The sequence below is a fragment of the Triplophysa dalaica genome, chromosome 16 (assembly GCF_015846415.1).
Source record: "Triplophysa dalaica isolate WHDGS20190420 chromosome 16, ASM1584641v1, whole genome shotgun sequence".
NCBI lineage: Eukaryota > Metazoa > Chordata > Actinopteri > Cypriniformes > Nemacheilidae > Triplophysa > Triplophysa dalaica.
In genome coordinates, this window is record NC_079557.1 from 7695475 (window position 1) to 7712361 (window position 16887).

At 37.8% G+C, this 16887-nt stretch overlaps 2 protein-coding genes across 4 annotated transcripts in view; both read left to right on the forward strand.

The window, feature by feature from the left end:
• Window positions 1-358: 358 nt before the first annotated feature.
• On the forward strand, window positions 359-11146 carry cenpi (centromere protein I). The gene is made up of 20 exons (XM_056769734.1): window positions 359-615; window positions 1380-1517; window positions 1637-1755; window positions 1854-1961; window positions 2366-2414; window positions 2523-2569; window positions 2692-2781; window positions 2879-3010; window positions 3318-3443; window positions 4803-4923; window positions 5068-5162; window positions 5375-5492; window positions 5708-5772; window positions 6051-6160; window positions 7399-7534; window positions 7686-7810; window positions 9116-9164; window positions 9636-9854; window positions 10256-10297; window positions 10385-11146. Exons 1-20 carry the CDS (start codon window positions 453-455, stop codon window positions 10526-10528), a joined length of 2196 nt encoding a protein of 731 aa, XP_056625712.1. The 5' UTR covers window positions 359-452; the 3' UTR covers window positions 10529-11146.
• A 514-nt stretch (window positions 11147-11660) lies between these two features.
• The window catches only part of drp2 (dystrophin related protein 2), a 106934-nt gene continuing 101707 nt past the window's right edge, over window positions 11661-16887 (forward strand). The window contains exon 1 of one of the 3 annotated variants that reach the window (XM_056769490.1): window positions 11661-12187. In XM_056769490.1, the coding sequence (XP_056625468.1) occupies window positions 12031-12187 (157 nt within the window). In that variant the 5' untranslated portion in view covers window positions 11661-12030. The remainder of the gene's footprint in view (window positions 12188-16887) is intronic. The other 2 variants (XM_056769487.1, XM_056769486.1) reach the window with 2 other exon arrangements.

The following is a 16887-nucleotide window of genomic DNA, read 5'->3' on the forward strand; positions in this document are numbered from 1 at the left end:
CATGGTGAATACAAATAACACTATCACAAAATGAAAATTAATAACAAAAATAAAATAAATACAAATTATTATATATATATATATATATGTAAAATACAACTTCACAAGCAGGGCTTGTAACAACATGATATTAAAGTTCCAAAATTTGAGCTTCGAAAAAATAATATTCGCTATGGTTGATAACTGATATAATTGTTGGTCTGTTAAATTTAGCGAGATAATTTATTAGGTAGGATTTGGTCTGCCTAGTGAGGAGACCTTACTGAAAGGGTCTTTGGTATCGCTAATGCCCCCTTCTGGCCACAACCAAGGCCTTCCTGTTAGTACCGGAAGTGATCCAGTGCGCATGTCTAAACGGTCGCGTTTGGTTTGGCGTTTGGTTTGAATGGTGTTTCGAAGAGAGTGAGACGCACACTCGAAAACACAATAAATAATATTATGTAGCACAAATAATGGCCGAATTATCTAACCCGACCGGGTTAGCGCCGGATCAATCCGGAGGAACAGATTCAACCGTATCCACTGCAAGCAACCGGAGTTTACGTTTGGCGGAAAAAGAAAAGAAGAAAGGCGAGGCGAATCCATTTGGGCTTGCTGTGAAGTATCTTTCTCGGGGTGAGTGAAATAGAAAATAACAATACAAAACAAAACAAACTCTCAAAATAAACAACATCCATATGCAGCAGCGTATATTAACCCTAAATACTATTTGATCTTACACTATACAACCACAATATGCCATCTGATGTGGTGGCGACCAAGTTAGCTTATTTGTTGTTATGTTCATATAAAGTAAACAGTGGTAGTTAACTGTTTTTTTACAAACTGTTTTAGCTTTTAACAATTGTTTCACTACTGGGAAAGTCAATTAAAACTAAAACAGTGCGTTTAATGGTTATAATTTGAATCATATTCTTTTATTTGGATACGATTGGTAATGTGTTGAGCTCTGTTGGTGGGATGTTGTCTAATGAAAAGGAACCAATAGATCAGTATAATAAGGATAGGTCACCCAAAAATGCATTTTCTGTTATTATTTACTCTGCCTCTTGTCATTTAAAACCTGTAAGACTTCTCTCAGTAGAACACCAAATAAGGTATTTTGAAGAAGTTTGGTAATCGAACAAACCAATGCAATGCAAGTCAATGGATACCACCATTGTTCGGATACCAACATTCTTTAACATATCTTCCTTTGTGTTCTGCAGATGAATGAAAGCCATTAAGGTTTGATTTTTGGGTTAACTATGCCTTTAAATCCTATAACTCCAAAATCCTTAAAATGGTAAACAGCTGATGGTTCACCGTGGTATTTGTAGTCCGTTAAAATTTGTACAGTTTTTCCAGAATGACTGTAGCCGTTTTTGTGTACTTAACAGTGGAAGCTAGCACAGTGGTTAGAGGGAATGATGAGCTGGAGAGAAGCCTGGTGGTTGTGGAGACGGTTGCCCTCAGTAATGGTCTCCATCCAGATGCCATCGCAATGCTTCTAGATATGGCTTTAAGCCTCAATGCAGGTAAAGTCATTTACTTTTATTCCATAAGTAGAAACATACTCATGGTTTAACATGAACATTGTTGCATAAAACATTTTTGCTGTATTTTACTGAGTAGTTGCTTCAAATTGATTCAACAGGAACTGCCAATTGCACTCGAGTGCTTAAATTTCTGATACCTGCCACAGTTGTGCCACAGGAGGCCATTGTGAGAGGGATGTCGTGGCTCTGTGTTGGGAAAATGCCAATGAACGCACAGGTAAGGAACTGTTGGTTGTCTAGTAACTGGTGACTTAATTCTGTAATATTTACATCACCGAAAATTGATCTGATTCTCTAAATAACCTTATCTTTTAGGTTTTCTTTGTCCGTTGGGTACTCACCGTGTTTGACTTGATTGACTGCAAAGACCACTTGAGGTCAATTTATGGGTTCATTTTCAGCTTTGTGACTGAAGAAAATCTGGTACGTTTGTCTTATCAACTGTTCATTGCTAGTTCCGATTTAAAAGGGGTAGTCCACCCAAAAACAAAAATCTGTCATCATTTAATCACTCTCTAATTGTTCCAAAACTGTATTCATTTCTTTGTTCTGTTGAACACAAAGAAGACATTTCTGGGACATCATTGACTACCATAGCATGAAAAATTATTGTATCATTTTTTTGTTCGTTTGAACACAAAATGAGATCTTTTGAAGAATTTAGGAAAGCAAACCGTTCTAGGACACCTTTGACTACTATTTTAATTTTTCCTACTTTTGTTCCAAATATCTTTAAGTTAAAAAATGTATTGCCATAGAAACTGCTGTATATATTTTTTACTATTTTTGAATTGTTGATTTAATCATTGTGTCATTTTCTCCTTTAGTGCCCGTTCATCTGTCACCTGTTGTATCTTTTAACAATGAGAGAACATGGTAGGTTGTTCACTAAGTGGTTTAATTTGTGTATGTTCGTGAATGCCGCAACATCATATCTACATGTAAAGCTGAACATTATTCTTATTCTGTTTCTTCCTTTCACAGTCCATCCATACAGAGTGAGGAAACTCTTGGACATTCAGGCCAAAATGGTACGAATGTGATTTTTAACAATAGTTTCAAACCATTTGATCCCCTTTATTTTAAATAAAATGGATGTATAAAATTGTGATTTAAAAACATTTAATATGTGAATGACTTTTCACTGTTGTAGGGCAGACAGCCTTTTCTCACACAACTTCTGGCACTCTATAAAGTGTTCCGGCCAGACTTAGTGACAGTCTCTGTTCCATCAAGAGGAAGGGTTAGTATTTATTTATTATTCTGTTCTCTGACAAAACTGGTGTTTCAGGATGTGTTTTCAAAAACTGCAATTTTCTCAACCTTTTTTTCCCTTGAAGACTGGTTTTAAGAATTACAACGCTCCTTGGAAAGTGTCCCTGAGTGCTGTGCAAAGGAAAAACAAGGGTGCAGTTCTGGATGACCAGAGCCTGAGTCTGGATGTGAAAGAGAAGCCATTATCCAGAAAGAGGGTATGATGTCCTCACTGAAATCTTAGGGATGTTGTTCCATTTCAAACTAAAAGTAGTTTTTAATATTAAACATGTCTCTCGGCATAAACATAGAAGCCATGGGAAATGATTTTGCATAAAGACAAGAAAATTAAACAAAGAAATAGAAATACAATCATGACTAAGTCGTAAGACTAAACGTTTTATTTTAATTGCCTTTTAAAATGGCTTTTATGTGGCATAACATAATTGCCGTGAATTTTAGCAGCCTTCACTCAGCTGTGCAGATTCGGCTTAATAAATGATTCTTGCTTTCTGGTGTCCATAGAAACTGCATCACCTTGAGATACCTCCCTTGAGCTCAGTTTTCCACAGCAACTCCAAAGGGAAGGTCTTTGGTCTGCAGGAGCTCCGTTCTTTCAAACAGCTGCTGGAGAACATTGATAATATAGAGGTAATGCACACAAAAGGATCTTCTATTTCACACAACGTTTTACAACATACTGCTCCGTATGAATTCAATAAGATCCAGTGCTGTGCAGGGCATAAGAACGTGACTTTTTTTTATCATTTTCAAGACACGACAGGGTTCGAAATTGAGAGTTCCAGTCAGATAACCATAATGGCTAAAGCTTTGTAGCCTGAAAGTGGCTCTTAAAGTTTAAACAAATGCTGTTTTTTAATTGTATTTTCTACTCCCTATAAAGCCTCATTGATTAAGACTATGAAAACCACATTCAAATTAATATATTTCCGCTAACAAACAGATTAATAGATATTTTGTACATATTATTATTTTTGTGTTCTAGTCTGATTTCTACATTTAAAAGCGGCACATTATTGTGGGTTGGCCACTTGATGGCGCTAAGCTTTTACAAAACTGATTGCAAAAATGGGCCATAATGGTAACTTAAAATGGCAAGCAAATAAGCTTATAATGTTACTTAAAATAATAATAATATTTCTTCACTATCATTTTTTTAGAGCAGTTGAAGTATTCATCAATGTAAATGGATCCTGTTTTTGTTGTCATAACATTTTTAGTTCTTTTCATAAAATTTCAAGTATGTTCAATACTGTTTAATACTATAAGTACCAAACAGTATATGGCCTCGCGAATTGACAAGTCTTAAAATGTTTACGTCATCCAAAAGCACTTAACAAACGTTTTATGTCTAACAAATCCACAGACTTGGAAGATCTTAGTAAATCTCTTTAAAGGCTTGTGGACATATATACTTCATTCTACACAATGTTGAAAAGAGACATTTCGTCAGGGAATGGTAACAACATGTTTAAGGTGATTCTGGAAGTTTGCAAGAGGAAAGGATAGAGGAAGCAGCCTGTGAAATGAGTCTTTTGAAAAAAAATCTGTCATGGCCGTAGGGAAGCATCATTGATTCTTTCTCTCTGTCGCACCCCTATCATTAGAACCAGTCGCTTATTAGATGAATGATGCGTTTGCTCTTTAGTTACAGTAAGACTCAACCATGTCCGTTGTCAATCTGTCACCAAGTTACATTTGTTTATTATTCACTAATTCCCATATTGAGAAGCATATGTTTATAGAGTGATAGAAATTACAGCGTTATACCATCTAGTCATCTGAGAGAATGTTTGAATTGTGTGTGTATCTTAACTGTTCGTAAACTGTGAATTTCAGCACAGGTCTCAAAGGAGCCAAAGAACGGCCGAATCCATTTATTTTGCCTGGAGTTGTTTTGACAGCTCTTTGGTTATGATATAGTGTGTCTGTGTAGCACAAATGCAAATTGGTAGTGTTTCATTGCTTAATGTCTTTAATGTTTTTCAGCTGCCTGCCCAGATGGGTTCTCTTCTCGGATCGGCCCTGTCTCTGCACTACCTCGACTGTGTGCAGGATGAGTCAGCCTTCCTGCGCCTTAACTTTTGGCTTGGGCACTCGTTGCAAGAGGGTAAATTTCTTCTTATGCATTACCAAACATTTTCAGACAAATGATAGCATATTCTCTAGTGTCTCCCTGCTTGTCAACATGCAGTAGATATTTTCTGAGTCACGTGCAGAACCACAACGCGGTTACATTTCATGTTTTGCGCAGAGTTTTTACTGTGTCCTGTGGATGGGAGTTCTGACAACACTTCTGAAGCCTGTCGTTTCCTGAGCACCATCCTCTCCTCACAGCAGTTCCTACAGGTAACACAATCCAGTAGAAGACAAATAATACCCAATAGGAGATTAACATTGGCAGCTTCAAGGTTGGATCTTCAATGTTAGAAATATTTGGCAGTGTATTCCATAAAAGCCTAGCACATCTATCAATCTGTTTTTTTGGCTTGCTTCGTTTGGGTACTTGTGAAATTCTCCAGTTGACATGCTGACACTTACTGTATTTGCGTTTTTCTCAGGAGAGTTTCTCCAGCACAGAGAGTTTTCTTTATAAGTTCCTGAGTTTGTGGGACGGCTGTCTGCTCCGGCCGCAGATTCTGGATCTTCTCAGTGACATTCCCTTAATGCCCAGCTTCTGTGAGTATCCCACGTAGTTCTGGTGGAGTACATTTGGGAGGAAAAAAAGCTACTCGGCTGTTGTATAAATATCAAGTTATTTCAATCATGCTAGTTAGGAACACGTTTAGACTTTTCCCCTGAATGAGAATCAGTTATCACTTCAAATGTTTTGAAAAAAATGTATTGCTTCATGCATAAAGCTGTAATTTAATTATTTCTTCTTTTCTGCGCAGACATGAGGAAGCTCCTTTTCGAGCCACTGAAGCAGCTGTATTTTACCTCCACCGTGTTTTTCAAGGTTGGTATGCATTTTTAATTCCTCCCATTTGCTTTTCTTTGTATGCCTCTCGCTTTCATCCTGGGTGTATCGGACCGAGCATGAGCCAGATTGTGTCAACGAATGCTTAAACAATCCAGCCATGAGTAAATTAGTCTTTCCAGATGAGTCTGCGGCATCTTTAGACCTCCTGTGATGATGTTGGGGTGGTGTTTTGATTAAGCTCGCAGTGGTTGAAAGCAGGTTTGATTTTCTTTTAGCCCTTATCTGAATGTGCCGTTTTACATTGTCTTCCACAGTGTAGTGTCATTGAGTGTCTGAACAACATGCTGGTGAAGTGGCTGACATGGCATTCAGTCAGCGTGGTGAAGGGCGGCTTGGACATCAGCCTCAACAGCAATAGCACCATGTGAGTACCCAGAAGCATTGGAAGGTTTCAATCAAAATATTTAGTCAAAAGTGCAAAATTGTGAATATATATTACTAATAGTTAAAGGACATGTCATTGAAATTAAGCGGCATCTAGCGGCGAGGTTGCAAATTGCAACCAATGGCTCACTCCACCCCTCCCCCTTTTCACTTCTTGATGAATGAGATAACATATTTATGAAACGCGCTCTGTAGAGCAGTTTGTCCGTTTCGGGCTTCTTTAGAAACAACATTGTAAATTCCATGTTAGAGGACCCGTGGTGTATGTAGATAGAAATAACTCATTCTAAGGTAATAAATCACAACACTTCATTATGTAAGGTCTTTAAACACCTCTGAAAGCATAGTTATGTATATTATATTGCATTTCGGTCAGTAGATTCTCCTTAAGCTTACACTTTGGTTGGGGTCGTGTCCACAATTTATGGATTATTTTTTAAGAAAAACCTTAAAACTTTGTTCATTGTTGTTTTTTGGTCAATGTAACCAGGATTATGTGTTAGTTCAATTGATCATTTTGCTTTTTATAAATCAGTCAGATCAAACCCTTCCAGCGTTATGTCCAGCTGACATAAATTCACACAAAGAAATTGTCAGTTCTCTCTTTAATGCACTTTACTGTGTGTTCACTCTGTCAAAAAAGTTGTAGTACAGAAATAATCCCCCAAAATGTGACCACACTTCAGTGATTGAATTTTAAACTCCCAGCCTGAGCTTTACAACTGCACATTTCTTTATATTTTACATGTAAAAGAGATCTATGAACCGCACCTGTGGTCAGGCTCAATCTGAACCTTGCACACATTGAAAGCGCTCTGTGGAATGGGGTGTAATGAAGTGCGTGTTCTTTCCCCCCTTGCCTGCCGTGCATTGCTTCTCCCTCACTGCTGATTTGGTTATTTTTTATTACATTACTGAGGTGCACAGCTGAAGGAGAAATTATGATCAAGGGCAAAACCCTGTTTGACTGCTATGGTGTGCCATGCCTCACTGTGATATACCCATTATTTCTTTTTGCTTTGAGTCTCTGTACTGCAAGAATTGTGTGGCTGCCACAAAGCGTAGCACAAAGACACATCTGGTATATAGTAGGTGATATTTAATTTTAAAGGCAATTGATACTCGTCTAAGAATATAGTGTAAACTACAAGGAGAACTAATTTCATTAACACTCTCAAAAAAGTGTAAGTGAAACGAATTGTGCTTATTTCTTCCTAGGGCTATGTCCCTGTCTGGGTTCATGGACTCTGTCATGGAGCTGGTGCGTTTTGTTGGATTGCTGGCATCTGAGGGACTCCGTCTGGAGAACTGCCATGTGCTACTGCTCAACCAGACACTTGCCTTCTATGAGACGGTACACTCAGCTATGATTAACTTAATTAACGCAATGTTCTTGGCGACATGACATCAGCCGCTATTTCACTAAGATTTGTATGTGTGTCTGATTTGGCTGATATGGTTAAATCTCTTGGTGCTTATGGACGCATTCTTTCTGTCATGTGTAGGTATGTGACATGTTTTTAAAGTTCAGCTTACCCTTGATCATCATGCTCCCGGCGGGTGTTTTCTACCCAGCGCTCTTCGCAACAGACTCAGTCAGTGTGGATCGACTAGGCTACATCATGTACAGGTACGAAATGTGAGCTTTAGTAAGCCTTTTCTTTGTTTTACGCGCCATTCAGAACATTCTCTGCTTTCAAAATGAACGTGATCAGCCTAATGCAAGGCGTCTCAAGAAATGTTTCTGGATGAATGAGCCGGGTGAAAGCAAGTTATTGACTGTGCTCACCTGTTTGCTTCTGGCTGAGCTGAGGAGAAATGCCCGAACCTTCAAATGCTTTATTTTGCCATGACATGCTGCCTGTAAGCAATAGATGAAATGAAGTATGAAGATCCTTTCTTCTGCTTCGGCACACAAGCCTTTGTACTGTGCCATTGGAAAGACTGGATATCAAGCCAGTACTGGTGAATTGGCATTTATTCCAGTGTATTGGAAGATATAGAGAAATCTCACTCTCTTTATATATTTTTTTTTTTTTGCTGCTAGCGTGATATTATTTTTGTATATACAAAGGTGTAGATGATACCACTAGGAAACAATTGTTGCACTTTGGCTATACATACATTTATTTTTCAACAATTATACATGTTGCTACCTGCCAACAAGGCTTCCGTTGTAAACACATTTTTCTTTTGCTTTTTAATAATGTGTGAAAACTAGTGCTCATCACTTAACTCATTCGCCACCAGCCTCTTTAAAAAAATTGCCAGCCTACGCCAGCGTTTTAAAAAAAAATCACCCAAATTGAATGGCTCACAGTACATTTATTGTAAAGAATATATGAACAAAGAATATGTCAAATGAAAGAACATAATCTCAGCTTTCAAACAAAAGATTCTATTCTTCTATCTACATTTGTTCTTTTTTTATCACTCCGTAGATGTGGGTAGGTTTCTTCAAAAATGCACCACTTTGATTAAACAGCTGAGATAATTGTTTTTTGTCAAAGATTCCGCCCAGATTCCACTCAGAACAATCATTAAAAAACGCTCAAACATATACAGTCTAGGTTCTTGGATTATGTACTTTTTCCAAAAGGTGTGTAATAGCGCCACCTGCTGTAAAACAGTACTAACACTGATTGCTGTAGAAACTGGTCTTTGGCGGTGAAGTGTTTTCTTTAAATGAGGAGATAACTTGTCAATGGCGGTGAAAGAGTAAAATTAGATTCTTCAACATATATAATAATATCGTAGAGCATTCTTTTGTAATTGTAAGATCTGCAAAAAGTATCAACCTCAATGAGAATTTCCTTGAATCTGATTCTTTTCAATTTTTGAGTCTCATAATAAGAGACTGTTTTCTTCTTTTGATCAAACTGTATTAACCTAACATGCTCACGTTATAAAAAAAAAAAACATTTCCATTCCTCAGGTACAGGAAGAATCTGACCTTGGCTAAGAGACAAGAGAAGCAGAGAGAGGTAATGGTCATAACACAAACACACAGTAGGCTTTTCATGACTTTGCTTAGGCCCTATTAGGGGTTGGATTTCTAAATAATGTACGCACAGTGGGTAAATTATAAAGTCCCTCAAGCTGTGCTTCAAGAACATATGATGAAGCACCCAGAGGCGGTTTGTGTACTCCTCACAATTTCTGTTTGGGATGAAATGTGTGTTTTATGTTGAATCCAGTAGGGAGTAGGTGGCATTGATATGTGGGTTTGGCCTGACATTTTAATTGATCAAATGGAAGCCCTTCAGTCATGGCCACAGTGCAGCCTATAATAATTGAACCATATTGTGTATGTGCTGAAAGAGTTTATTTAGGGAAAGGACATGTAAAATATACAGGCTGAAGTATATGATATGGCTTAAGAACCCTTGATTGACAGATATTGTTTTACTCCTAAACACCTGGTCATTTTAACATGCATCTACATTACATTACAGCAAACATTTCACATAAGCCGAAATACGTACAAGGAGTTCAATCGAAATCTTCAAGCCATGGTGAACTCCATGTGGAACTCTTCATGGTGCCTTCCTGGCTCGGACCTTGAGATCGACAAGGATCTAATAGCTCTAAGCAAGGTGGCCGAACCTTGGTGCCGCTTCGACCTAATCCACCACCCAGCGCTTTTCAGCTACGCCGTTGAATTTCACCAGAAGGTAAGCACTTGTGACATTGAAAGCCACAAGATCTCACGGTGGTACACTGATGCTTAACTGTCATTTCATTTGGAGCAAAGGAATGACATTTAGCTAATTGGATGAGTATATTACATTACGTGTAAAACTTGTCACTGAAGCGGCTAGCGCTGCCTTCACTTTTTGCTAATAACTTTAGGATTGGGCAAGGAGAAATAAATGTGGTTTTAATGTATAATTTATGAGGGATCCATTAATACAGAATTACATTTTATAATTCATGGAAGCTGTGTGAGACAGGAGTTTTCATCATCTTTAATAATACAAGTACCTTTTTTGGTCCGCCTGTGACAGTAAGCAGTGTTCCACTAAGATTTCAAACAGATGGAGAACAATGAATATTTATGTGTTCTCTTTATCAGTGTTGGCCAGAGATGAAGGATGTAGATCTTGGTTCCATAAAGGTAACGAAGCTGCTTTTTATTAAAGGTACCTGTAATATCTCAACATCCTGCTCTAATATACCAAACGATAACCATATTTGTTTACAGACTGGAAAGTATTGGAACTGGTACATGGAGTTTCTCTTTAATCAAGGCTTTGATGGCCTCAACAACTTTATTCAGACCAACACAGGCCACAGCTCTTCTTCTTTGAGTAGTCAAGATGACCGACAGCCTGCAAGTCAGCCTTGATGCTTCCAGTACGTCCAAATGTCAGGGGGCCTAATCTCGGTTTCAGTTAACGTGTATATATTTCATAATCCCAGTCAGAGACTATGTTACCATCGTAACTGTAAATACTTTGTAAATGTACATTATTTTTCATGAAAACCATTTAGTTCTTTGTGCTTCGTCTAGTGTTGTAGATAATTTTGCCAAATGTTTTTTCTGTGCTCAAAAAACTGAAAGATTTTTTATAATTGTAGAAAAAAAAATCATGGTTAAAGTTTTTAGACCGTTTTGGAGACGTAAACCACACTGGTCAAGAAACACGTCCTGTTAGATTTCTTTATTACTTTCGTGAATTTAACGAAATCTTAAAATGTAATTTCTCTTCAGTTCTAAAAGTTCTGTTGGTAGTGTTACGAAATGGACACGGAAAGGGTTTCTGGACCACTGTTGTTTATGTCTCGCAAAATGGTCTATACACGGCTTTACTTACATTTAAAATACAACATTCATTATTTATTTTATATTGATTTCAAATGGATGCTCATTGTCAAAGTTTAACACACAGCCTTCGCTTTTGTTAGCCAAATGCAGCTTGTATCTGACCAATCTCGGATTAAAACAGCTCCTTTTTCCAATCTAGCATGAGGTAAAGCAGTCTGTTGCCGACGTTTGCCATTTCTCTTTAATTGAAAGATCCATCTGTTTGGCCATTAGACTTCAAGTTCTAAACTTGACGTGTTTGTACTGTAAATACTTGGCTGATAGGTGCAATAACTAAATGTTTTTTTATGATACCACTATAGATTTAAAGAATGCGTTTGGGAATAAAAAAGCCAGATGATTCTACTTATCATTTTAAAAATATACAAGAACTACATCACTACTTAAGTGGTGTCTATTTAGTATTCTCATTTGAATGAACTTCATTGTTAAAACAGTTCGTTTTTTTGGAAAACGTGTATAAACCAGATGCGTAATCAACATGTTTGGAATGGTGTTCTGGTTGTTGCTTACAGACCTCGATCTGGATTTATAACAAATGATACACATCCTATATTTTAATAAAAGAAAACCCCTCGGATTAATTTGCACCTTTTAAAAATAATAAAGCACATCATATATAAAGAAAGCTGTAAACACAGCACAAGTAACTTGGTTTAAATCCCCTATTGAAAAATTCCGCATCCAGGCAATATAAGAGCAAACTTATGTACTGCTTTACATTTTGCGACCTGTCTCGTGAATGTGAGCGCCATCGACTCCGTGACAAATCTTTGCGTTCCAAACGGACTCCGGAGATTCCTCACACCGACGCACAGCATCTCATTCGAGCCGTTCTATTTTCAACCCGATCGCGTCACGGTGCCGTCCAGCAAACTTCATCTGGAGTGAATGAAGAATGCTCGCACGCATCCGGGATTACAACTGATGCTGTCGCGAATTAAAGCGGTAGCGGGACGTAAAACGATGAATCGTTCAAGCGCAAAACTACACAAACGCACGCGACACACCTTTCTCGGCTGATGTCCTGGTTAATTTATGAGATATTTTCCGTTCGTCAACGGCTGGCTGTTCATCACTTCGCTCTCATCCCGTCGCTTTCTATTCGGCTGAGCATTCGCGTTAAATGGAAATCTGAAGTGCTTCACTTTCACGGTTTCTCGCGTTTGGCAGAAAAAGGTAAGCGTTTATTGCACATGACAGGTTTGATGTACGGCGACGGTTAGAGTCGTAGGTTTCTACTTGTTTAAATTTTAAACCCCGCGAAAGATCAAGCCTGCGCTGTGTTGTTGATGCAAACAGGCTTTGATGTGAATTGCAAACATTTAAGATCTCTTGTACAGATTTACATCACATCAGTTTGCCTTATTTAACCGACAACAAACAAGAATCTTTGCAAGTAACGTTGAATTGTTTTGCGGTGTCGGAGACTTGATCAACTGCTTTTAAAGACCATGCAGTTCTTTAAAGGCTCTGTAAGGAATCGCCGCTGGAAATAAATCCGTGTTAGTTTGGTCCTCTAAGTTACTTCGCAATTATTGATTATTCAGCTTCTTTATAGCAAGACTTTGAAGGTAACTTCACAAAACGTGCGTGCTTTTGACGTTTGTATCAATCTTATCCCTACATTTCGAAATCATGCGACAGTTAGCGTGTATGCGAGGTTGACGGTTCGTTTAAGGCTCTGTTGAGGGTTGTCCTTTGATGCTCTTTGAATCGCCGACAGCCCTTTGAGCTGGTGGCTGTTCATGCTGAACAGTATCTGAAAAAAGAGTGTCTAGGCTTATTTGAATGATGTTGAACGCTGATGATGTCCACGGTAGTGAAGGAGTGAAGAGGTGCGACAGTGATCCTGCTGAAGTGATCATGAGCTGATCCTGTTTGTTATGCTCAAGAGTCATTCAGCGTTTATAGCAATTCATGATCGCCCCTCTTTATTCACGTCTGAAAAATGTATCTCTCTTCATTTAAAGTTTTTTTTTGTCACTGTTCTAAATTTTTTCATTTTTACAGATCATGTTTATTCCCACCCTTGTAGTCGTTTTATTCAATGTGTGTTTTATACAATTTTGTATTTTCTGATGGTAAATAATTGACTGAGGAACATCCAGTTGTATAACTACGCTGTTTTGTGCACATTTTGAAATCCTGTGAAAGGAACATTTATTGGTGCAATGTTCAACAACATGTGTTGCTAGACTTCTAAAATTGTAACTTATTTTCTCTGTGATTTGTTTTCCTCGGTTTATTGTCGGCATGCGTTTGGACAGCTTTGTTTATTTGTTCAGACAGAGCCTTGTACACAAAACAGTATCAGGAGAAGTTTACCTTAGAAGTGTGATCTAAAAATGTCAGGAATTAGAGCAGACACATTGAGCATCCTGTGGCACATCAGATTCACAGAGAGAAAAACCTTTATAATCATATTCGAAGTTGATTTTGAAGCTTCTACTTTTAGTGGCATAATCCATAGTGGTTTAAATGAGCTAGATCTGCATTTTCTGGAAGATATGCCAGTTCCTGAAAAGCTTCATTTATTTGCTAAATGCTATATGCTATTGCTGACCATTAGTAGTGTTTGTCAGGTATACATGTTACATTGAATATATTTGGCTTGTAATGTTTTGCCTGTAGTGCTACAGTCTCTCTTTTTGCTTAGGTTTTGATTTGGTATGTGAACCTGTACTAAAGAAAATGCCAAATGTGGCTCTGAGCCTTTGGAGTAGAAAAGTCACATTCTCGGTCATCTGAGTCACTCTGACTGACAGCGGCATCATCGGTGGGCTCATCTTCAACAATGCCCGAAAATAAAGCATTTTTGTGCTGTGTCAAGGTACTGTAAGAAATGTCTCCGTAATAGAACGTCTCAGGAGAGTTGTGGCTGTGATGAGCGCCTTTCTGTGCTTTCCATTGGCCTTGAGACACGTCCTGCTCTCCGCTAGTGAAAAACAGGCCAATCATCTCCATTCTTTTTCATCATTCCATTATCCTCGTATTGGTTGAAATGGATGGCCTGGCAGAGAGAAAGGGCAAAGAAAGAGAATAGAAAAGCAATTTGCTAACTCTATAAATCCAGCCACCTAGGGTACCTGACCCCAGCAGGAGGCCATTATTTAAACTTGGGTAACCAATGCTCTCCTATTATCATTGAATGGGCTAGTGTCTGCTCCTTGTCTGCTGTGGCACATTTATGTGTTTTATTTACTGCCGTGTACTGCATGGCCTCATGCTCAGGGCTTCTGAAAATCAGCTTAGGCATGCCGTAATGTGGATTGATAAGGTGATACGGTGCATACCTCCACTGATTTTAGGATGCTAAATTGCAAAAGTGATGCCATAAGCCTGTGGGTTTGTTTTCCAACTTTTTTGTGCGTGTTCGGACAGAGAGAGAGAGAAAAAGTTAAACGTTTTAGGTTTGATGCAACACAATCACAGGAATTCTAAACGATTTTACGAGGTGGCTAATTTTTATGAATTCATTCTAACATATTTGGTTTAGTACAGTTTGCTTTTGCATCAGTGATGTTAGGTTTAATAATAATAAAAATATCTTGGAAAAAAAAACCTATAGATTAATTGCTAGAGTCTCAAATGAGTAATGGAACACAAAATATCAGGTTATAGGTTTTAGTAAAAACATTTGTAAAATATAGTACATTTATGTAAAATATAAAATAGCTTTTATCTTGGTAATTATTATCGCAATTAATACAAATTACAAATTAAGGGCCACAGACTGCAACCAAACTTTTCCTGCCGGTGCGACAGCGGTTTTTTAATGGTTGCATTGGTGTGACTGCCAAAATAATCAGTATGCAATTTAGCGCATTATGAATATAATTCACAGAAATGTTATACTGCGCAAGCGCTGCATTCAGTAACTAATTTTCGTCTCTCCTCCTTCAACCAATTTGCTTATCTATCAGTTCTCCCATAGAGGTAAGAGGCCCATTTAATGCTATGATGAAGTGGAAGGACAGACAGCACAGACAAGTGAAGAGCTCAATCTTGGAACTGAAATAAATGTATTTTGCCACCTCCAGAATACAAGAAATTCCCCGGCTAAGATACAAAACGGCAAAGATAAGGAAATGTGTTGTGTGTATTTTATGCAGTGTGAAGCTAATGCAGGAAACATGAATTTAAATTTTAAGCAGTATACTATTGTATAAAACATATGAAATTATATATATCACGTTTATTTGTGAGTCGCTATTGATAAAAGCCAAACATGTGTATCAATGCAGCTTTCATGAAGAAAAAGCACTAAAAGCCTTCAGGTCTCGCGGGTTGTTTGAGATATGCACGTGGCAAGGGAGTCAGAGTACTAAGCTGAGTTCTCTTTCATGCCTTAAATGGACCTACAAACACAAAATTACGTAAAAATTCCCATATTAGCAAGAATCCTTGTAAAAGTATTCCGTTTTGTGAACATAAAACGGTTGGAAAACTTGTGTGTTACAGTATAGTGCGCTAGCTCTCAAAGTGGCAGCCGCATAATGAAGATTGAAGTTTATAATGTTCATCAAACATCAAAGGAAGGGCCCAAAAACACTCACTGATATTAAAGGAACTAGAACTGTGTTCTCTTATACGAGTTGTTCACAACAAATAAAGGAAGAAAATAGCATACAGTAATTTAGTTGTTCAAGATGTGCTTTAAAAAGTGTTTAAAGAGAGTTTACATATACAATAACAATTATTAAATCATAAACAATGATTTGTATTAATTTGTAATTGATTTATTAGTGTAATTAACATGTTTGGATGTAGTTTTAGTGATTCCTTTACTTTAATCAACCCAAGATTCTGTTGCTACCAAATTAAGGGCGGTACCACCAGTTCCCTCTCAAATATTAGTTAAAAGCAGCTTTTCTCTTTCCTCTTGAGAAAATTTAAGAAAAGTATAGTCAGTAATTTAATGACAGGGTTCAATAACACAAGATAAGTAAGTGTTTGATTTGCTGACTGCACTTGAATTGGTCAGTCAGTTCGTGAGCTTGTTTACAACCGGTTGTTTAAAGAGAGAGGCATTACTGTATCTGAATTATATACTTGTGCTCTAAAAGATATCATGCATTCAAGAAGGTCTATCTTGCTGACGCTTCTGTGGCTGAGTGAGGAATGACAGTATTTCTTTATCCATCATCCGAGGGGGCATTGATGTATATACCTTTGCTCTCCTGTTTTGTCAGACATGGTGGCACGCCGTGGGAGATTGGAGAAGAATGCAGCGTAAACTCTGAATAAATATTTATAGTTCCTCATTTTTTAAACGTTGACAAGGGCAGGTTGAATTTGATAAGTGTAAATGCAGAACTAAATTTGCTGTGTTTTAATTATACTTCGGCCGGTTTCACAAACAAGGCTTAGCTTAAAACATGACTATGCCTTCATTAAATTAGGATATTTAAGTCACTTTGATTAAAATGCCTTAGATGAAAACATCACATGACCACAACCACATATTTTAAGATGTGTCAGGGCAATTTATTTTCAGTTAAGACAGCTCAAAAATCATTTTTGTCTATACAGCTAGTCTTAAGCCTTGTCTGTGAAACCAGGCATTGATGTAATACTAGAAAGTACCCATTTTGAAACCTGCCGTCTTTGCTCATCGAAACCAGTTATTTTTCAACCGATTTCCTGAGACGAAAATGCCTTTTGGCAAATCATTCTGAAGCAGACTGGCTAAAGGCAGCACAAGAATCTGCATAGACCCAGACCCTCCAGAAGCGATTGTAACTATCTTGTCTTTGGTGTTCTGATGGGTTCATTCACCAACAGCAACTTTCCACCCAATTATACATCAGTGGTTGGGAAAACAGTGTTAGACGGGCAATGGTGGGGCTTTTAGAGCTGGTTTATCAGAGATTGCA

What these genes read in the sequence shown, in the direction of transcription:
- cenpi (XM_056769734.1), top strand. Translation starts at nt 453, where the DNA reads ATGGCCGAATTATCTAACCCGACCGGGTTAGCGCCGGATCAATCCGGA. An exon ending in TGGGCACTCGTTGCAAGAGG is followed by an intron (nt 4,924 to 5,067) that starts GTAAATTTCTTC and finishes TGTTTTGCGCAG; the next exon opens with AGTTTTTACTGTGTCCTGTG. An exon ending in CACTTGCCTTCTATGAGACG is followed by an intron (nt 7,535 to 7,685) that starts GTACACTCAGCT and finishes TGTCATGTGTAG; the next exon opens with GTATGTGACATGTTTTTAAA.